This window comes from Jaculus jaculus, chromosome 1, assembly GCF_020740685.1.
Source record: "Jaculus jaculus isolate mJacJac1 chromosome 1, mJacJac1.mat.Y.cur, whole genome shotgun sequence".
Taxonomy (NCBI): Eukaryota; Metazoa; Chordata; class Mammalia; order Rodentia; family Dipodidae; genus Jaculus; species Jaculus jaculus.
In genome coordinates, this window is record NC_059102.1 from 6,757,939 (window position 1) to 6,780,096 (window position 22,158).

General features: G+C 48.0%; 1 protein-coding gene across 3 annotated transcripts in view; it reads right to left on the reverse strand.

Moving 5' to 3' along the window:
• The window catches only part of Dock1 (dedicator of cytokinesis 1), a 561,057-nt gene that overhangs the window by 439,352 nt on the left and 99,547 nt on the right, over nucleotides 1-22,158 (reverse strand). For all 3 annotated transcript variants that reach the window (XM_045145312.1, XM_045145301.1, XM_045145308.1), the window contains exons 14-19: nucleotides 20,039-20,163; nucleotides 17,883-17,981; nucleotides 16,909-16,981; nucleotides 12,322-12,425; nucleotides 11,422-11,605; nucleotides 5,247-5,344 (exon numbers count right to left, since the gene is read on the reverse strand). In XM_045145312.1, the coding sequence (XP_045001247.1) occupies nucleotides 5,247-5,344; nucleotides 11,422-11,605; nucleotides 12,322-12,425; nucleotides 16,909-16,981; nucleotides 17,883-17,981; nucleotides 20,039-20,163 (683 nt within the window). The remainder of the gene's footprint in view (nucleotides 1-5,246; nucleotides 5,345-11,421; nucleotides 11,606-12,321; nucleotides 12,426-16,908; nucleotides 16,982-17,882; nucleotides 17,982-20,038; nucleotides 20,164-22,158) is intronic.

Consider the following 22,158-nt stretch of genomic DNA (forward strand, 5'->3'; position numbering starts at 1 on the left):
AGCAGCTGGCAGTCACAGAGGGACAGGCTTAGCTCTGCTATGAAGCCAAGGCGGGGAGACAGACATGGTGCCCAAACTGGGGTGCACAGCCCTGGGCTTGCAAGGAGAGACTTACCAGAGATAAATGGAAATTATTTTTTAATGTTCTATTTAGTTATTTGAGATAGAGATACAGAAATAGGTAGGCAGAGGGAGAGAGAGAGACCAGGGTCTCTACCCACTGCAAACAAACTCCAGACACATGTGCCACCTGGTACATCTGGCTTACGTGGGTCCTGGGGAGTCAAACCTAAGACCTTAGGCTTTGAAGACAAATGCCTGGACTGCTAAGCCATCCCTCCAGCCCACTAAAACCACATAAATGTGAGTGTACAGGATGAAAAGGCAACATAAAATTAATTAAGAAGAAAATAGAATTCAAATGTATGTCACTCCAGAAGGTTTCAAACCCAATGCCACTAGAGGAAAAGTCAGACAGACTGGGCTCGAAATTCGGCTTACTGCTCAAGGCTGCTTTCTGCGCAAGTATGAGAAACTGAGTAACATCTCCAGCACCCAGGTAAAGCTGGGCGGGGCAGTGTGCTGGGGAGGAGACAGGAGCAGCATTGGGGCTCGCTGGCCCGCAGAACCAAAGCCCAGCCTGGCTCCGGGTCCAGTTCTCACTGTTTCAAACAAGTGAGGTGGAAACACATAGACAGGGATGCCCAGCATTCTCCCCTGGCACCTGTACCCAGGCACACAGGGCGTGCACATCTGCATACACATGTATACACACACACTACACACAGTGCACACAGATGACAACCCCAGAAGAGGAACACTCCCCGGCAGTGGAGAAGTCCTGGAAAGCCACCTGGCAGGACACTGGCCGTGAAAGGAATGGGGTACAGGGATTTCTCCACGCAGCACTAGCGATGCGCGAGATGCGGCCACGCTGCCGACCACTTCACACCACTGTCAAGACTGTATCAAGACAATGGAGGACAGCCGTGTGGGGGAGGATGTGGAGAAATGAGAGCTCTTGTGCACTGTGTAGTAAAATACAAACTGAAGACATAAAATGCCTTTGGAGAATAGATGAGAATTCCTCACTGAAACATACATTCGACACATAACTCAACAACTGCTTTCCCAGGTATGTATCCCAAAGGAAAAAGAACACACACACACACACACACACAAACCTGCCCATAGGGCTGAAGAGATGGTTTAGCAGTTAAGGTGCTTCCTTAGGAAGCCTAAGGACCCAGGTTCGACTCCTCGGTACCCACGTAAGCCAGATGCACAGGAGTTGCATGTGTCTAGAGTTTGTTTGCAGTGGTGAGAGGCCCTGGTGTGCCCATTCTCCCTCTGTCTGTCTGTCTGTCTGTCTGTCTCTCTCTCTCTCTCTCTCTCTCTCTCTCTCTCTCAAGTAAATAAATAAAAACTTGCCAATATATACCCACAACAGCATTATCATCTTACTTATCTTTGCTTAAAAAGGGGGGAGGGGCTGGAGAGATGGCTTAGTGATTAGGGTGCTTGCCTGTGAAGCCTAAGGACGCGGGTTCAATTCCCCAGAACCCATATCTGGAGTTCATTTGCAGTGGTTAGAAGCCCTGGTCTGCCCATTCTCTGTCTCTCTGTCTCTGTCTCTGTCTGTCATAAATAAATAAAGAAAAAATATTGAAAAAAAAAAAAGAAGTGGAAACAAAACACATGGCTACTACCTGATGGACAGGTTAACAAATAAGAATGTATTCTATCCATGTAGCAAAGTGAGGCCGAGCACCCTTGCACACACTACAACAGCCTCTTGGAAAGGCACGCCCGGTCTGATCCTACCACTATGAAACAATGCCCAGAAGACACAAATCCAGAGACAAAGCAGACTGGGGGTATGACGTCCAGTGGGTGTTTCTCTTTGGGACAAGACAATCAGAAATAATCCCAGGTGGGCTGGAGAGAAGCCCAGCGTTTAAGTGTTATTCCTATGCAAGAAGAAAGGCCCTGCTCATATTTCCTGATCCCATATCAATAGCTAGGTGCAGCCATGCACACCTGTAACCCCAGTCCTGCAAAGGGGAACAGAGACCAGGGAATCACCTAGGCTCAAGCAAAACAGCAGGACCTGGTGTCAGTGACAGCCTCAGGCTCAAAGAGACCAGGCAGGAAGGTCATGGGCGGGACACCCACATATGGCTCTGGCCACTGCAAGTGAGTTCCCATCTTTCCCCTGACACAGGCAAGCGCTTGGGGCACTACAGGAGCAATGTATGTGTGTACCACAGGACACACACAGGTACACACAAGAAAAAATAGCCCAACTCTAAACACTAGTGAACTAAGCAGAGTAACGGGTAAATCTTGGTGCACGCAAACAGCATCTCAATCAAACTGTTTTTTGTTGTTGTTGTTGTTGTTTTGTTTTGTTTTTGTTTTTTAAGGTAGGGTCTCACTTTAGCTCAGGCTGACCCGGAATTCACTATGTAGTCTCAGGGTGGCCTTGAGCTCATGGCGATCTTCCTACGTCTGCCCCCTGAGTGCTGGGATTAAAGGCATGCGCCACCATGCCCGGCTTTCAAACTGTTTTTTAAAGGTGGTAATGGATGGTGTGGCCACTGAGCAAGAGTATCAAAGGGACGGCTCAATCAGATACTGGTTTCTAGATTCTTCCTGAATGCTCTAGTCGACATACAAAGTCCTTGAAGACCACAGAGGATCTCAAACTACTGCAGTCATGAGTCTGAGGAAACAAACCGCAGAGCTTGTTCCCAAGGACGTGCAGGTGGCAGTGCACGAGCCGACCGTATGACTGCTGTGCCACCTGGCAAGAGTAGCGAGCCACCAGTCCCTTGGAGACAGAGGACAACACCAGACTAGCCACAGACCCGGGCGTGAGGAGTTCCTGAGTTCTACCTGAATTCCACTAGGCCAGCCTTTCCCCCAACCTAACTGAGAAAATGCCACAAGCAGCTGACAGAGACACTGCCTTTCCAAGAGCCCAAGAGCCTCATCAATGCTGCAATGATTTTTGTCTATACCACTTTGTTACTTTGGTAGCGTTTCCCAGGATTTTCATTTTGCAAAGGTTAAAACTTGATGCCATCTGCTAACAACCTAACGTCCCTGCCAAAAGAATCTCCAGGCACCAAGCCCTCACTCACCACAGTTCATCACAGTCCCTGCCGTAGGTCTCCCTGTGCCACCCAGACTAGTGATGTGCTTAGCAACCTTGGATCAGAACTAGAAAGAGCAGAGCCCCTCTCTGGCCAAAGTCCCCGATGGTAAGGGCTAGGTACCTTAGGGTCAGCACAGGAGAGCCATTTGTGAGCACTGCGGTCACACCATTCATTCTCTCTCTCTCTTTCTCTAAGTTAGACCCTCAAAGAACAAACCACCATATTCATTCTCCATCTTCATTGGAACTATTTCTCTTATGAAAGGGGAAAATACCTTCCTCAATATATCAAGCAGTGCCCTGTCTCCACTGGCAGCTATGAACACACACAAGGGACAGGTAGAACCCAAGGGACCAACCCCACCATCCATCCATGTCTCTACGTAGAGAAAGAGTACCACGAAGCCTGGAGTTCCTCAAGCCCTGTCCATCAAGAGCTACGCCAGTCAGAAAGCCAGTTCATCTTTCAGGACCTAAATGTAGGGATGCTCACGGACAAAAGAGAGGGGTAAGGGAGTAAGGTTGCTTCAGCCCAAGAGGTTCCCAGGAAGGAGGGAGACATAAAACTATTTCCCGAGACAAACACCAGTAGACAAGGATGACAACATACTGGATAGAGGAGACAGAGCAAGATCACTCTAGGTTGTCTCTGGTATGACCCTAAGTCAACACAAGTACAAGGAATTCAAGATGTGGCAAAGGGTCTTAAGAATGAAAGGGAACAAAATTTCATTGACTGCAAGTCTTCTAAAGTACATTTGCTTATTCACCCAGTTGCCATCTGAACTGAGACATTTACAGCAAGCACCCAAGGAAGGTTAAAATGCAACTGACATCGTCTGAGCTGTTGGCAGAAGCCCAGGTCGAAAAGATGATTAAAATTCTAAGGTAGGGGATACGTTCGAGTGGTTGCAGAATGGATACAGGGAAGCAGTGCAACCAAATTAACTCCCGCTGAAGTTAAACACATGGCTGCTTAATTAAGGCCATTTTAAGTAATTAATTTTACAGAGATAAGGCAGTCTCCTTCTGCAAGCTCCTCTCAAAGAGGGTGAAGAACTGAGGAGAAACTCACACACCAGGAGGTGCAGACTTGACTTAGGAGTCGGCGACCAGCTCAGCATCCCTGGCCCACGGGATCACCCTGAAAATGACAAAACATCCCCTCTTGTGCAAGGAAGTCGTCTGAGCACATCCTTGTGTGGAACATGAGAGAAGAGATGATCCCAACACTGGAGGACAGTTCAGAACCACAAAGTATCAAAGAGGAAGAGTGACATTCTGATGCTCAAGGGTCTGAAGACCACTCACCGCTCTGAGGGCCAATCTCACAGCTCAAGGCACCAAGCTGAGAAGACTTAAATTCTAGTGCCTAAGTCAGGCATGGTGGCACACGCCTTTAATCCCAGCAGCACTCAGGATGTACAGGTAGGAGGATCGCCATGAGTTTGAGGCCACCCTGAGACTACATACTGAATTCCAGGTCAGCCTGGGCCACAGTGAGACCCTACCTCAAAAAAACAAACAAAAAAATGCTAGTGCCCAACATGTCTTCAGAGCCCATCTGTATACACGGCTAGGAAGTGAGTCACATGACAGAAGCAGACCTCCCATGCTATGCCCTTTCTCTCACACAATGGAGCTGGGTCTCCATGTCACTTCTGAGGACCTCGGGGAGACATGAGCCATTGCTAACCACAAGGAGAGTGGACAATGACCATGATCAGAGAACACAGAAAAGGACATCTCCCATGGGCCAACCCAGGGTTTCAGATCTCATGGGATCCTCATGAAGAAGGCTCAAATGAAGCCTTAAAGGGTGCTCAGTTCTTCTCAATGCTGCAGTAGGGACCCTCAGGGGAGAAGACAGCACCCAGAAGAAGGTGGGTTCAAAGCCCACTCCTTCCGAGTAAAACCAGATGGCCTTCTCCTCCCTAACAGGAACATGCCGGCCGCGATCTACTCACAGGCTTGCATCACTCTTATGAAACAGCTTCAGTCAGATTCCTGTGGGTCCCCTGGGATCAGCGCCTATGTCCCTGACGCACACAGGGACAAGACGAACGCGCCCACTGGGCCGCCTTACCTTCACCACCTCGCCTCCGTCCACTTTCATCAGCTGCCTCAGGTTCTGCTGCAGCAGGTTGGTGTTGGATCTCCACTTCAGCAGCCCCAGGAGGTCCACTGCAAGCGGGACACAAGAAGTCAGCGCCCCCATGCAAGAACTGCCTCCAACTCATGCATCAGGGGAGGTTCTCTATAAAAATCTCCAGCAACAACAACAACAACAACAACAAAAAAAAAAATCAACCCTATTTCGCAAGGCTGGCCTGCTAAATATTTCATTACCTTGTAGCAACATATTTAACACCTAAAGCAGTTGAATTCATTATTTCCAGCTACATTTACCATGAAATGATTTCTGTGTAGGAGCTTTAAAAATGCATTCGGGGAAGCTCAAAGAGCACTAGCTTTTCCCACCCAAGGGAGGTAGCTGGCGGTGGGGGGAACACCACAATGCTCCCACGAAGTTGCCCTTCCAAAGACCGACGCAGCCTCTGTTCCCCAACTGGCTCTTCCCAATTGAGAATAAGCATTGACAATTTTTTTTATAACAAAAAATAATTAACATGAGTTCAAGGACTGGAAGGGCATGTTGATAATCCTTGAGCCCCAACCACCATGGACAGCTGAGCCCAATCCTCTGAGAGCTGCCCACTGGCTTTTCAGAGCTTGCTGTTGCCTTGGGGATGTGTTTATGTTTCTTGTCTTGTTAGTGGATAACACAAGATTGAATATACGGGTTTTTAAAGGTTCAAAGGATTCTTTTTTTAAGTTTGAAGGATTTTACAAGAGTACCTCACCTTCTGATGCCCTAGCATGATGTTGCCAACTACAAATGGGTTGGAGAGTGTGCACAACTGTGTGGGTGCTGCCTTGGGCCACAGGCTGGGCACACATGAAGACACGGATGTATTTTAAGAAGCAGAGACAGCCGGGTATGATGGCGCACGCCTTTAATCCCAGACTCGGGAGGCAGAGGTAGGAGGATCGCAGTGAGTTCAAGACCACCCTGAGACTACAGAGTGAATTCCAGGTCAGCTTGGACCAGAGTGAGACCCTACCTCGAAAAAAAAAAAAAAAGAAGAAGAAGTAGAGACAGGGCTGGAGAGATGGCTTAGCAGTTAAGCACTTGCCTATGAAGCCTAAGGACCCCAGGTCGAGGCTGGATTCCCCAGGACCCACGTTAGCCAGATGCACAAGGGGGCGCACGCGTCTGGAGTTTGTTTGAATGGCTGAAGGTCCTGGTGCACCCATTCTCTCTCTCTCTCTCTCAATCTCTCTCTCTCTCTGCCTCTTTCTCACTCTGTCTGTTGCTCTCAAGTAAATAAATAAAAAGTAACAAGATGAAGAGACATAATCCAAACCCTTCCTAGGAATCTATGTGTGCCTACACTTTTTTGCCTCATGTTATATTAATATCCTATTACTTGGAAAAATGCAATTAGCAAAGTGCATCTAATTTACTATTTATGTGTGTCAGGAACTAACTTCAGATACAAAAATTGTAATTGTTAAAAACAAAAAAAGAAAAGAAAAGAAAGCAAAGGTGCTGAGTGCAGTGGCTCAGGCCTATCATCTCGGCATTCGGAAATCAGACGTAGGAAGATCACTGAGCCATTCTGGGACAGCCTGGACTGCATTGTGAGTTCCCGATCTGTCTGGGATAGAGTGAGACCCTGTCAAAAAGTAAATAAATAAATAATACTTTTTTTTAAAAAAAGACAAAACTCTAGCTAATAGTGAAAGCAAAAATATAATTTTGACTACAGATAAGATTTTAGTGAACAGGGATGAGGAATATAATTTCTGATCAAACCACATAAAAGGCATGGATAAGTAAGTACCTATGACAGTGAAATGTAAAATGTCCCTGATATGACCATATGCTTCAGGACTTAATCCCCAGTTGGTGGCAGGGTTTGGGAATGGTGTAGCACTTCCAGAATGTGGAGCCTTGGTGCAGGAAGCACATCACTGGAGGTAGGCCTTGAGGTCTTACAGCCTGGTCCCAAGCTCTATTCTCCTGTTCCTTTCTTTTTTTCTCTCTCTCTCTCCTCTTCTTCTTTCCCCTCCTTCTTCTTCTCTCTCTCCCTCTCTTTCTCTCTCTCCCTCTCCTTCTCCCCCCCTTCCTCCCTCCTTTCTGATGCCTGATGTGATACCACCTGTCTATCTGCCACTTCTGGGTTTTACCTGCCATGAAGAGCTCTTCCCTTCCCTAAGCAGCTTTCAGTCAGGTATTTGGTCCCAAGAACAAGAAAGTAACTGGTGAACTTATACCCAAACACAGGTTTCCAGAGAAGAGTTAAAAACCAAAAAGGGGCTACCCCCAGGGCTGCGGCTGTGCCAGTTACACAGCCACGAAGGCACCCTGCCACGTTACTCGGTTTCTCATCTGAACAGAGGGAACAATGCTCCAGAATCTGCTGGGCTGCTGTAAGAATTAAATAGATGGCAGTAGAAAACGCACTGTGTACTTTTTTTTTAGATTTTTTTTTTTTACTTTTATTTACTTATTTGACAGTGGCAGAGAGAGAGAATGGGTACGCCAGGGCCTCCAGCCACTGCAAGCGAACTCCAGACATATTCGGCCCCTTGTGCATCTGGCTAACATGGGTCCTGGGGAATGAAGCCTCAAACCAGGGTCCTTAGGTTTCACAGGCAAGTGTTCAACCGCTAAGCCATCTCTCCAGCCCAACACTGTGTACTTTTTCTTAGAAGACTTGATCAAACATCTATTCTCCCTTAGTGGGGCACCAAAGACAAAAACAGACAAGATTCTACTTGCCTAGCTTGGTGAACCAGCCAGTTTAACTGGGGTTACTTACAGAAGCATGGACAACATGGAGTGCGCACCTCACTGAAGAAAATGCCTCCCAGAAACCTCATTAACAGGTTAAAGTAGCCTCAAGGAGGGGCAGAGACCTCATGGCCCCGCCCCTAGCAACATGAGCTGCTTGAAGATATATAGGGAGGGACAGGGCCTTGAACCACTCCCCTTAGCAAGCATTAACTACTTTCAGATCACTGGGAAGGGACAAGGACAAAGCCCCCCCCCCCCAGCAACTATTAACTGCCTCTATATCCTCAGGGGCGGGGCCTCCAGAGCCCCCACCATGTTTTAATTTTCAATTGAAAGTGGAGTAAAGAGAAAAGCAATATCCTATCCAGACACACTCTTGGTCACTGGGGTTAAGGGACATCTGCCTCTCAAGAGTGACCAGTGTTTCTTTGATAGAGACCTCACTGATTCAACATCGGTGGCGTATGTGACATGACTGTGCTGGCACCGATTCCACTTTGCATCTGTTATTTTTATTTCATTAATTTTGTTGGGTGGGGTTAGGATTTTTTTAAATTTATCTACCTATTTTCAAGCAGAGATAGAGAGGAGACAGACAAAGAGAACGGGCATGCCAGGGCCTCCAGCCACTGCAAACAAACTCCAGATGCGTGTGCCCCCTTGTGCATCTGGCTAATATGGGTCCTGAGTAATCGAACCTGGGTCCTGTGGCTTTGCAGGCAAAAACCTTAACTGCTAAGGCATCTCTCCAGCCCTATTTCATTAATGTTGATGAGACAGTGTGTCACTTGTTACTTCGGGCTAGCCAGGAATTCACTATGTAACTGAGAGTGCACTTGAACTTGTGATTTTCCTACCTCAGCTTCCCCAGGTGCTGGGACAATAAGGCATGCACCGTCACTCCTGACTTTGACATTGTAAATATGAGAAAAAGTTCAACAAAGCAAATTAGTAGATCCCCTTGGAGGAGGGGCAGGGATGGAAGAAAACAGCTTCCCTATCTCCTGCAGGGCCCAGCCAGACAAGGTCCCCCCTCCCCATGCCCTATTCCCAGGAATTCATCACAGCAGATCCATAATGATTCTTCGTTTCTCCACTCCTTTCCCTCTAGTTACACAGTAAGCTAATGGAGAAGGGGAAGAGCAGCCTGCAGCTCTTTTCATGTCCCCCACGGCAGCCAGCACACTGCTGAGGACAGACAGAGATGTTCGACACGAACCTCGATGGACAATTCAGCTACTGCTCTTCCCTAAGTAACTAAACTTTGCCGTAACAAATTATAGTTTCAGAAAAAAAGCAACTATCTCAAAGAAGAATCTGGGACTTCACCCTTAGATGCCAACTGGGGCACCTCCATTTTAGGCACAACTGACATGCCACAATCCCCAAGTTGGGTGTTGGCACTGGCATGAAATGAAAGCCACAGACTCCCCTCTTCTCTGTGAGCTGCATCACTGTGGAATTTCCTTGTTGCCCAGCAACGGCTGCTGCTGAAACCAGAACATACTCCCTGGGGACCGGGGAATCACCACAGCCAGTGCGAGTCAAGGAGCTGGAGGTGCACGCAAGGATCTCCCGCCACCCCCGTGAGGAGTCCCGCTGTCCAGGACTCTTTCTAGGGAAGAGAGATGTGGATTACAAAAGATGCCATGTGGAAGACTCGGAATCTGCTATTCAGAATCTTGTTTTTAAGAGGATATCTGGCCAAATCCAAATAATATCCAGATAAGAACCTGGAACATGACTCCATGTAAGACGGCAGCTTCCCACGCAGTGAAGAGCGTGCACGGCCCAGCACCTGCTGAAACCCCACGCGCACACGTACGGGACAGGTGGTGACTGCAGACAAGCACCTTCATCAGGGTTAAATGAGGCCCAAACACCGTAGTCCATCAGATACATGGGGCCCGTGAGGGAACATTCACAAAGAAACGTGGGTGGTATTAGGGTCCCAGTCGCAAGCTGGGCCCTGTTCAGCTGAGGTCATTCTCCCTAAGCGCCAAGTCCACGCAGCCTCCTCAGAGGGTTCCCACAGATTTAACCCCCCAGTAAGGCGTGTCAGGAGCTCACGGCACTACGGTGCAGCTGGGACATCTCAGAAATGAATCAGGAAGAACATGATGATCGAGGTAAGAGAGAAAAGTACCCAGATGGCGTCAAAGCACCAGCACACAGATCCATCCAGATAGCCCTACAGCCTCTGAGAGACTTACTGCCCCAACGCCACACGAAGCGGTGTCCGCCTGAGGCCTGGGCGGGAAAGCACGCGGGGCATAACTGAGAACAGAGAAGGGAAAGGCAGGCAGAGGAAGTTTGAACAGCATCTGACGCGAACTGGCATGTCTGAACCTATAGCTTCTAGCCTTCCAAATGATAGGTTTGCTTTGGTCCTGTGTTTATCCTGTTGAAGGCTGAAGGATGCCTGCCCCTCAGCAAATCCAAAACTCTAGCCATGATTGACAGACGCCCCAGAGATGTGATTCCTGATAGCAACAGACATTAATAATCACAGTCCATATCAGGCAGTTAAGAGGAAAAAATTGGATTTTGAAGCTCAGTTTCAAGAGAGCATAAAGTCACTCTGCACAGCTGTGATACGGTCACATTAGGGGGATACAATTTTAAATGAAGGATTTGTGCAGAGGAGGCTCCTTCAGACAGAAACAGCAACAACCCTGGTGTGCTCAGAATACGAAGTACCTTGGCTGCATGGCCCTGTGACTAGGGAGGCCGCAAGTGGTGGGAAATGAACTTGGCCAGCCCAGAGACACTAAGCAGCAGCTGATGAGTGACCTGCCACACAAGGCGGAGCTTTGAGTGTGAGGATCAGCAAGGAAGCCTCGTCTCACAGCACAAGGAGCCTGGAAGATGTTAGGCAAATTAACTATTCAAAAGAAAGATAACCAGTAATTATCTCAAGGAAAAGCTAAGACAGAAGACCCAGAGAGAGACCTCCCATCCAACAGTGTCTATTACAGTCAGAAAGGTCTGGAAGCAGGCAGTATTTCCTCACTTATAGACAAGGAATATAAAGCTGAGAGAACCTTTATTCAAGGCCAGTTTTAGGGTTACCATAGGGCCAGAGCTCAAGCCCAGATCTCTGATCTGACTTCAAATGCCATACATCTTCCCTTATCTTATACCTTGTGACTTTCCTTTAGGTGCAAAGCACCCTGTAGTCTCCCTGCAAAGTATGTCCCTGGACCAAAGTGGAATGTAGGTTTTAAACTATGCCATGTCCTCTTTCCTAGTGCACTGACATCATGTGGGTCCTTAGCAAAGAAAGGAGTGAGTGTCTTCCCCCATGCAACATTCATCCAAAATAAAATAAGTAAATAAAGAAGAAGAGGCCGAAGGAGAGGAACTCTGAGAAGAGTGTGACCCCTCCCAGACTCACCGTTCTGGGTCAGTTTGGTGGAGCACACCAGTGTAGAGATCTGAAAGGAGTCTTTACTGATGGCGCAGCTCCCCAGACTCTGCAGGCCCCGGCCCGTGGCTGAGTGGCCCTTCTCTTCCAGCTCTGCTTTCGTGGACGGGAGGCTCAAGTACGTGGCTGCGTCTTCCAGCTTCTTGGCTTCAGCCTATGGGTGTGGTTGTGCAACGTGTCACGAGCCCTCACCAACAGCAGAGCTCTGCTACCCTTAGTCCCCTCACCACCACACTGGCTTGGTGCACTGGGCTCCACAGTGCACTCTAACAATGTCCCTTCTTCCTGTAGACTAATTCACGTCCCTGGCCTCCTCACGTAGCACCAAATGCGTTACTGCCTGTCATTTAGTCTCATCAGGAACCGCTAAAGCGCTGGTCATCATAACGGTTCATTTACATAATTAAATGTAGCTAGAGAGCAGTGGGAATGTCAGCTACGAGGGTTAATCTTGATCATCAACTTGATTATACTGAGACACACTCTGGGAGATGAGCAAGGCGAACCTCTCGTGTGCCTGTACGGGTTTGTCCAGAGAGAATTACCTAAGTGGGAAAAGACCCACCTGACAGGGGGTAGCAAGAACCCACACGGGGACCCTGCTGGAATAAAAGAGGGAAGAGAAGAAGTCTGCTGGTGTAGACACTTTCTCACTCTGCTTCCCGGCTACTGTGACATGGACGGTCCCACCCCATGCTCCCTGCTGGTGGACTGAAGCCTCAGAAGCCATGAGCTGAGATAAATCTCCCCTCCCTTAGGATGTTTTGCTCAGGTATTTTGTCAGTGATGAAAACCATCAGCACAGGTCAGAACACCCAAAAAGGACTGAGCTGGTTGGTGGCCACAATGTCCCAGCAGTGACAGACATACCTTATAAACAATAAGGTCGTGCTCCCCGTCTCTGAGGGTGGTCCCATCATACCTCATCAGCTTCACAAATGCAAGTGCAAATATTTTCTCAGATTTATCCTTAGCTGCAATAAAAAAAAATTCAATAGTCATGTTCAACTATAATCCTGGAAAAATTACATGATAAGATGCTACCAAGACCCCTTTATGAAAGCAATTATAAAATTGTACTGGCAGGTATTAAAGTGGACGGGAAGATATGAAGAAATGGACCGCAGTCATCAGGAGAGAGGGTCCTGTCAGAGAAGGGTCTGTGCCCCACATCAACCTGCGCACTCTGAGAACATTTCCCATAACAACATCATGGAAGAGACTGAGGGCTGCGAAGATGGAGCCAGCATCAAGAGCAGGAAAGTCTGGTGGGGGATTGTGCAGAAAAGGCCAACCTACGGAAGTCCAGGAGAAACTGAGAGAGCTGCTAAAAGCGGGCGGCGTCACCACACAGGACACACGTACAAACAGCCTGAAAACCTCGGACCTCCACAAAGGGCAGACGCGAGGCAGGAACACTGCTCAGCAGGGTGGAAGAGAAAACACAGGCCTGGCGCAGACCACAAGAGAACACATGAGGCTGCAGAGATGGCTGCACAGGTACCAGCACTAGCCACGTAACACAAGGTCCTGAGAGACACTGAGTTTGAACCCGAGCACCACTATGAAAACAGGACATGTTCACACCTGCCTGTAACCTCAGTCCTGTGAGAGGAGACAGGAGAATGCATGGGCAGAGTGTGCAGGTCAGCCAGTCTGACCAACACCACGGAGAATCCAGGTTCAGTAAGTCTTTCTCGAGGAAACAAGACGCAAGGGTGATGGAGGACACCCAGGGTTCTCCTCTCATCTCCACACTCATGCACACAGAGCACATGTGTCTGCACATACTCACGCATATGCTGCACATATACACATGGCACCACACGTGCCAAAGGCACTCATGGCCCCCTCAAAAATCAGAATCCACTGACTCATGGAAGCCACAGGCTGGAGACCTGCATGTGAAGTTATCTTCCCCTAGCCACAAAATGCACCCCAAACCAGCTCAGGTCCACCCTTCACTCAGCTCTCTGCTGATGTCACCTCTGTCATGCTTAATGACAAGCCCACCTATGCCTGTCACTGGATTTAAATTTCTCCATGATCCTTCTCAATGACAGGTGCACACGTGTGTGAGGTGAAGAGGACATTGCCCAGGTGGTTAGATTTGTCCACTGAGTCCTGGAATCTAAAAGCCTCTATATAAATGTGTGTGTGCGTGTGTGTGTGCGTGTGTGTATGTGCACGCGTGCGCACGCACACACATGCACTCACAATGTGTGTCTCTTGCTGCTATTTCCCAGTGCATGAAAGAAAGCCTGGCATACAATAGCTAACTACACAGTAAATATTTGTGCTAGTTAGGAAGAAGGCCGAGAAACAACTTCTCAGGCCCTAAAGAAAACAACACTTGGTGGTATGTTGAAAGGACATGAGGGAGCAGAGCCGCTCCAGTAAGAACAGGGTTCTCAGGGGAGGCAGATGCTGCAGGAGCTGAGCTCTCACCAGGAAAAGACAGCCTGGCAGGGATGTCCAGAAGGAGAGGGCCGGGCTCATTTGGGGATAGAAGGTCAGTCTGGCTCATAAATAAGGCAGTGAGAGCCACAGCTCAGCAGAGGCAGATCAAGTGGGGTCACAAAAGGCTTCTGGACTGAAATGACAGATTTGACATAAATTCCTCAACGTATAGCACAGAAATATTAAGTTCCAGGGCTATCAAGTATGCTCAAAAGTCGGGGACAGGAGATCAGCTCAGGGAGCAATCTCCACACTTGCTTCACGCCCATGACCCCTCCTGAGAAGGCAAGTTCAATCCCCAGCAAAGGTGTAAAAATGTAGGTGTGGTAACTAACACCCATCTGTAATCTCAGGCTTGTGAAGAGAAGAGCAGAGAGAGAGGACTAGCTGGGATTCACTGATCAACTAGTCTAACTGAAAATACATAAAATATTTTAATGTCCAAATGACGTGGACCAGCTCCTGCTACATTTAGGCTGAATGAAACACACACACACACACACACACACACACACACACACACACACTACAGCAGCTGGTTACGAAGGACATGCAATAATCCTTGTCAGAAGGGAGCTGCCTGGACTAACAGCGAGTGGCCTAACTCCGCATCTCCACACCCGAGGAAGGGACTGCTTTAGTCACCGTCACTCACGGCCATGACAGAGTGGACAGAGCCCTCTCAACATGCATACTGAGTGAGCCCTCCGGGCCAAGGCAGGAGTACATGCATTCTATTCCAGGACGGGGCCCAGGGCTGCCCACCTGCCAAGGGCCCCCAACCCAGAAAGAACTGACACCTATAACACGTAAATGGAAGGTTCCAGAACGTCCAACAAGTTGCCAGTGAGATATGATTCCATCTCACCAGAACAACAGCAAACTTTCCAGTCTACCCCAGATCCCCTCTCTGGCCCATGCTCTACTATGGAAAGCTGTTTGCATATGGCCGATGGAGGAGAGAGGCAAGGGGCCCAAGTTCTTTCTGTCCTGGGGTGTGTGCGTCCAGGCCTGGCCCTCATGGCCACCAGCAGCAGCAGTAACCCAAGATCTCGTCAGCAGCACACTCGCGATGCCCACCGTGTCTTCAGAACCCCACAGGATGTGGCCTTGGAGACTTTGTTAATTATGCAAATGTGTCTTAGTGTACCGGGTGATAGCATCTTGTCTATAAAGAGTCCTTTAAAACTGACAAGAAAAACAAGGATTTTGAAAATTAGAATGCTAGAGAAGATATCCCTCTGCCCTAGTGTACTTTATCAATTAGGGAGAAGAGCTTATTAGAAAGAGGAGGAGTGACGGTCGACACCCTCCATGGAGTCAAGAGCTCTGCCCCACCCGCTCTCCTCCAGCCCTGGAGCAATGTGTGTCCAGGAGCCCATGCCCACTCTCCAGAGGGTCTTGGAGAGATTCCCAAGAACACTTATGAAACCGTCACCCCTCAGCCAGGCTTGAGACTTCTCCCTGACCGCACTACTGCTACTTGATCTGAGAAGGAAACCAAGTCCTCGGTGCCCTGAACGCCTGGGATAAGAACACGCCTGTGTCCAGAACCTTCATGTTTACCATCTGCAATCTGCTCACACCCACCTCTGCCCACTTCACATCAGAGCCTGGCTGGCAGTCCCTAGAGGGTCCTGCATACAAACTTCATATCATCACTCAGACCAAAGTTCTGGAAAAGGACAAAGGATAAGACACAGAAGTGATTTTGCTATGTCCCAGGGGCACTAGAGTGTGGCACTTAGGCACAGGGCTCCGGACTTGACACAAAGCTGACTACTTGGGTCTCCACTAACTTGAGGTCGTAACTCAGGGTTCTGTAACATGAGAACACTCCAAGGATTCTGATGTTCCATAGGGCACACGTAATGCTACTAATGCTCTCAAGAACGTGACATGACACTCACTAACAGCCATCACCATCCTGTGGCTTCAGTCATCCTGGATCAGACCCTAGCCTATGGCCTGCTGCCCTGAACTCGCCCAGTCAGGAAACAATGAGGCACAGAGCCTTCTGGCTGGCCTTCAGCCGACTGATTCTCCCACTTAAAGTGAGCCCGATGCCCTTTTAACTGGACCTCTGCCTTCTTACACTACAGGGATGGGACCGAGGAGGGTCCTCCAGGTGACTGTAATGTCCACTCTATGCCCCACACAACAGGCTCAAGGCTATTTTTTTAAGAGTCCTTGTTTCAGCCTGCACATGGACAGCCAGAGGGTCAGTCCAGGTCATGAGCCAAGGGCTGACCACCCTACCAATGCGGTCCTTGCAGGATTCTCAGGGACATGCATGGCCACACAGCTCATCTTGCTCATGGATTCTACCTTGCCTATAACTGTGGCCAACTCACTATCAGGAATGCATAATAACAGGAGCCACTGCCAAAGGAGCCAAGCAAGGAGCGCATCCTCCTTCTGTGACAGCTCAGTGTGGTGCGCCAGGTTGCACCCTCAGCAGGGACTTAACCAATGTGGTCGGTTGGGCCTCAGTCAACAGCAGTAAGATCTTTCTGAAGGGGAGTGGTGTGAACACAGGTTCTTTCTTCTTGTCGGGACATCACACTCCACAGGGCACCATCATCTAGGAGAGCTGCAGCCAAGCTGCAGATACCAGGGGCCACCAAGAAAGACAAAAGAGAGTTCAAGTTCCCAATTCTAAGGCAAAGAACTCCACAAGGCAATTCTCAAATGAATTTCGTGTGTCTCAGTGACTTTCCTGAGGGAGGGAATAGTGTGAATCAAAAAGAAAGAGTAGTTGAGCCTGGCCTGAGGAGAAAGAAGAAAATGAAGCCACTCCGATGTCCACTCAGATGTTCCCCAGGAAGTCCAGGGGCAGCAACGTGCTCAGATGGAAATGGCTATAAGAAGCTGAAACAGCCATGGGAATAACAGCTGAGTTCCAGAGTGATGCCACCCAGAGCGGGTGTTACCCACTGAGCTGTCCCCTGAAAGCAAACACTGGTGTACGAGCTGATGAGCTGAGCCATTACTCACAGTCTTGTGATGATCTGTGGCGGAAGGTGAAACGAAGGTGACTCCGGTTTACATCCTCGATGGGGATGGCCACCTTGAAGTCAGAAGGGGAATATTAGCACCTGGCCAGCGTCTTCTAGAGAGAGCAGCCTTAGTCAGCTGAGGTATCGCAGTGCGACTGGAAACACTCCCACGCTGAGGTGATGAAAATACTATCTATCTAATCCCCAGTATGATTTTTTGCAAAGGTAAAATATCTTTTGAAAATTTAAACAAGATGAGATTGGGAAAGATGCCAAGCTAACTCTGATAGACAGCAGGTATGATTTTATTTTAACATTCAGAGCCACGTTCTATTACTGAAAAGATTCTATCTTCATTTTGGCCCCAACATAAAGGTATCTACACTCCCTCCTCAGCTGACTTAGAAAACATGCCTGTTATCACATTACGACCAAAGAAAAAGGCATTACACATACGCAACTATCACCTCCCCCAACTTCTCACATCTACCATTTACATTCGAGAGCAGCCACTGGTCCTGCTTTCAGAGACTCGAGTTCTTGGTGGTGGGGGCACTCACGATGGCGGACCACCACGGAGCTGTGAGCACGCGGCATCGTGAACACACACGGTGTCAGCGCCACAGAAACCAGCTCCATCCCTCGGCAGCAGCCCCAGACAGGCACCCCACTCCTGCCCGGGTGCTGTGCAAGCAGCAGGCCACACATGCAACAGGCCCAAGATCAGACAGACAACAGTTCTCTTGCAAAAACGGTAACTGCATCTCCACGAACATCCCACAGAAGGAGATGGGGGTGAATGGATTCTAAGAATCACCAGGACTGTTCCTTAGCACCCTTGAGTGACTGCTGGAGAGCACCCAGCCCACGTGGCATACCCGGGAGGTGCTGGGTAGGAGGTATAGGTTCCTCGGGATACACATGAAGATTCCACCATCAACCACAGGCGACACATGGCCGTAGAAATAATACCTTTAGGGTCTCGAACCAGCGTGGCTGCCTCACTTGATAGTAGATCACTGATTTGTACTCGGAGATGGCCTCGTCACCAGCACCAGGGAAAATCACGTGCTGTAAAACAAGGCGTCAAGAGTCCACTTCAGACCACACGGAATTCATGCAGCGTTTGTCGCCAGCTACCCCCACATAGGACAAGGAGCTGCCCACGAGGACACACAGTGGCACACGAAATGTACTTCCAGTGATGGAGGGTGTGGTGGCTTATTTGATGGCCAAGTTGACAAGAACTAGAACCACCTAGGAAACAAGCTTTTGGTCTTGCTTGCAAGGGGCTATCTAGATTGAGTTAACTTGTGGGTGGCACCAGCCCATGGGCAGGGCTCTGGAATTTATAAAAAAGAGAGTGCTGGGGGCTGCAGAGATGGTTCAGCGGTTAAGGTGCTTGCTTGCAAAGCCTGACAGCCTGAGTTTGATTCCCCAGTACCCATTTAAATCCAGATACACATTGTGACACATGTGTCTGGAGTTTGTTTGCAGGGGAATAAAATCCCAGATATATACATATACATATATATATTTTTTTTGAGGTAGGATCTCACTTGAGGTCATGCTCACCTGGAATTCATTATATAGTCTCAGGGTGGCCTCAAACTCATGGCGACCCTCCTACCTCTGCCTGAGTGTTGGGATTGGTATGCCCATTCTTATTCATTCTCTCTCTCTCTCCTTGCAAATAAGCAAATACATTAAAAACAAAAAGGAAGAGTACTGGCTGAGCAGTAGGCTTCATGACTCTGCTTGCACAGTGTGGACTGACTATGACCAACTGTCTCAAGGTCCTGCCATGATACTTTCCTCAGTATGATGGATCATGACCTCACATTGTGAGACCAAAAACTCTTCCTCAGTATGATGGACCATGACCTCACACAGTAAGACCATAAGCTCTTCTCAGTATGATGGACCATGACCTCACACTGTAAGACCAGAAACTCTTCCTCGGTATGATGGACCGTGACTTCACACTGTAAGACCATAAGCTCTTCCTCAGTGTGATGGATGTTGACCTCACACTGCAAAACCAGAAACTCTTCCTCAGTATGATGGGTGTTGACCTCACACTGTAAGACCAGAAACTCTTTTTTTTTTTTTTTAATTTTATTTATTTATTTGAGAGCGACAGACACAGAGAGAAAGACAGATAGAGGAAGAGAGAGAGAATGGGCGCGCCAGGGCTTCCAGCCTCTGCAAACGAACTCCAGACGCGTGCGCCCCCTTTTGCATCTGGCTAACGTGGGACCTGGGGAACCGAGCCTCGAACCGGGGTCCTTAGGCTTCACAGGCAAGCGCTTAACTGCTAAGCCATCTCTCCAGCCCCAGAAACTCTTCCTCAGTATGATGGGTGTTGACCTCACACTGTAAGACCAGAAACTCTTCCTCAGAATGATGGACCGTGACCTCACACTGTAAGATCATAAGCTCTTCTCAGTATGATGGACTATTATATCACACTATTAGACCATAAGCTCTTCCTTAAGTTGCAGCTAGTAAGCTATTTGCTCATAATGATGAGAAAGTAACTAAATACAGAGGTGCAAGTCAGCCTGAAGGCCATAGCCCATCTAAGCCATGGTGTCAGACCCTGCAGATACTGAAAGCTGTGATTCATGGGATAGCCTTATCCCCCAGTTGGGGAGAAAGGATGCCAGCCCAGCGCTGCCCAGCTCAGTTCAGGTGACACAAAGCTCAGGCACTACTCCCTAGACCCAGACCCCAGAAGTACCTCCAAGGACACCCACTCTGCCCAAAGGTCACAAAGTGTACCTCACCCTTCCTCTCTGGACCCTGAGCAAATTGATTCTCTGCCTCTGTTCCCTCATCTCTCAAATGCGGACAGCAATGGTGTCTACATTCCAGGGTGACTCCTAGGCCTCTGGGCCCTGGTATTATAATAGGAAATGGCACTTCCTGAAAAGACTGGACAAAGAATGTGGCCAGAACCCATAGAGAGCTCCTGAGAAAGGCTGGCGCAAAGGAGGCCAAAGTCACCAACACTTGTCCCAACCAGTGCAACTACACAGCTGGTACCGCCATGTCTTCAGCAACACAGTCAAGGTAGGCATGTACAGCTTTGAAACTGAACTCTACAGAGTAGGAGAGATACATACCTCTAGTCGTTTTCCATCTTCATCATAGACAGACACTGTCACCTCTACATTCTTTGCAGTCGTCTTGCTGCCTTTATCAAAATCTCCTTGAACTAATGTCACATAGATATCATTTCGAACATCACCTGCGGGAAAAAATTATACCATTAACAGCAATCCATTATTTATAGCTTAACTGTCAATTTGGCTGAACTCTCTGAGGTGATATCTTAGTGGAATATAATAAGTACTCTATTAGACGATTATGAAGTATTTTCTGCAATATAGTCCCAGCGCCTGAAGGCGTGACACAAGCAAGCTCATCACTATTGGCGACCATGCACCGCTGTGGCCAGCTGACATCTGAGCAGCAACAATGCAGCTGATGGGATTCCAAGGACACAGTGGTAAGCCCTTTGTGGAGGCCCATGGTCCCATCTGGCACGACATCAACACCCCCTGTGATGCTGGTCGTGGCCACCTGTGTCCACAGTAGCCAGAGAACGCTGACCCCAACAAGCCCACACAGGAGAACTGGCCATGGCAGCAGCAGCTTTCTCTGTATTCTTCTCACTGCCTCATTTCTACACTAACTAAACTAACAGCCACTTTGGAACGAGAATCCAAGCCAGGGACAGGGACACTTTTACATAGCTCTTCTCATCTAGTGGGCAGCTATGAAGATGTGAGAGAAGAAAATCAGACAGAACAGACCGACCTGGGCAAGAATGGGCAGTTCTGTTAGTTTATTATGGATTCATCCTTTCCTTCATCCCTGTACCTCTTCCTCTGGGGGTCCTCCTCAGTGGGATTGCTGGTATTCCCCATGGGGTTGTGGGTTATGCATTGTGGAAGTCGCAGTCAGTTATTGTAAAACATCCAAGCCCAAAGAATACTTAATGGGAAAGACTCAAGGAGTTCCCATTGAGATGGGGCACAAGGCAGGGGTGCCCACTCTCACCACGGCTCATCAACATACTAGAAGTCCTAGCCAAAGCAATGAGATAGGAGAAAAAAAAATAAAAAAGAATACAAATTGGAAAGGAAGAAATTAGCCCTATTTGCAGATGACGTGATCCTATACATAAGTTACCCAAAAGTCTCCACCTCAAAACTTCTAATGGTGATTAATCACTTCAGCAAAGTGGCCGATACAAAACCAACACACAAACATCAGTAGCCTTTCTACATGTAAATGACAAATATACAGAGAAAGAAATAAGTGAGGCTGTTCCATTTTCAATAGCAACAAAAAAAAAATTAAATACCTTGGAATAACACTAACCAAAGATGTGAAAGACCTATATAATGAAAAAATAAAAATGTCCAAGAAAGAAATGGAGAGGAACTTGAGAAGATGGAAAGAATGCCCATGATCCTGGATAGGTAGAATTACTACTGTGAAAATGGCAATTCTAACAAGAGCAATATACAGATTTAATGCAATACCAACAGAAATACCAGAACCGTTCTTCACAGAGATAGAAAAAATGACTGTAAAATTCATACGGAACGTCAGCAGGTCTCGGCTATCTAAATATATCCTCAGCAAAAGAAACACCTCTGGAAGTATCACCATACATGATCTAAAGCTATAGTACAAAGCCAAAATAGCAAAAACAGCATGTCACTGGCATAAAAACAGAAATATAGACCAAGGAGACAGAACTGAAGACCTGAACCTCATGATCTTGCTACTTACCTGTCTCTTGCTACTTATCTGTCAAATGTGTCAACAACATACACTGGAGAGAAGACAGCGTCTTCAACAAATGGTGCTGGACAAACTGGATGACCATATGCGGAAAAATGAAATTAGACCCACTCACCTCACTATACACAAAAATCAAGTCCAAATGGATTAAAGATTTCAATATAAGACCTGAAATTCTTCTCCTACTGGAAGACAAAAAATAGGAAGAACTCTTCATGATAGAGGAGTGGGGAGAGACTTCCTGAACAAAACACCAGTAGCATAGGAAATTAAACAATCACTCAACCAATGGAATCTCATGAAGCTAAAAAGTTTTTGCTCAGACAAACATACTACAATCAGAGCCAATAGACTACCCACAAAACGGGAGAAAATTTTTCCCAGCTATACCACTGACAGAGACCTAATATCTACAATCTACAAAAGA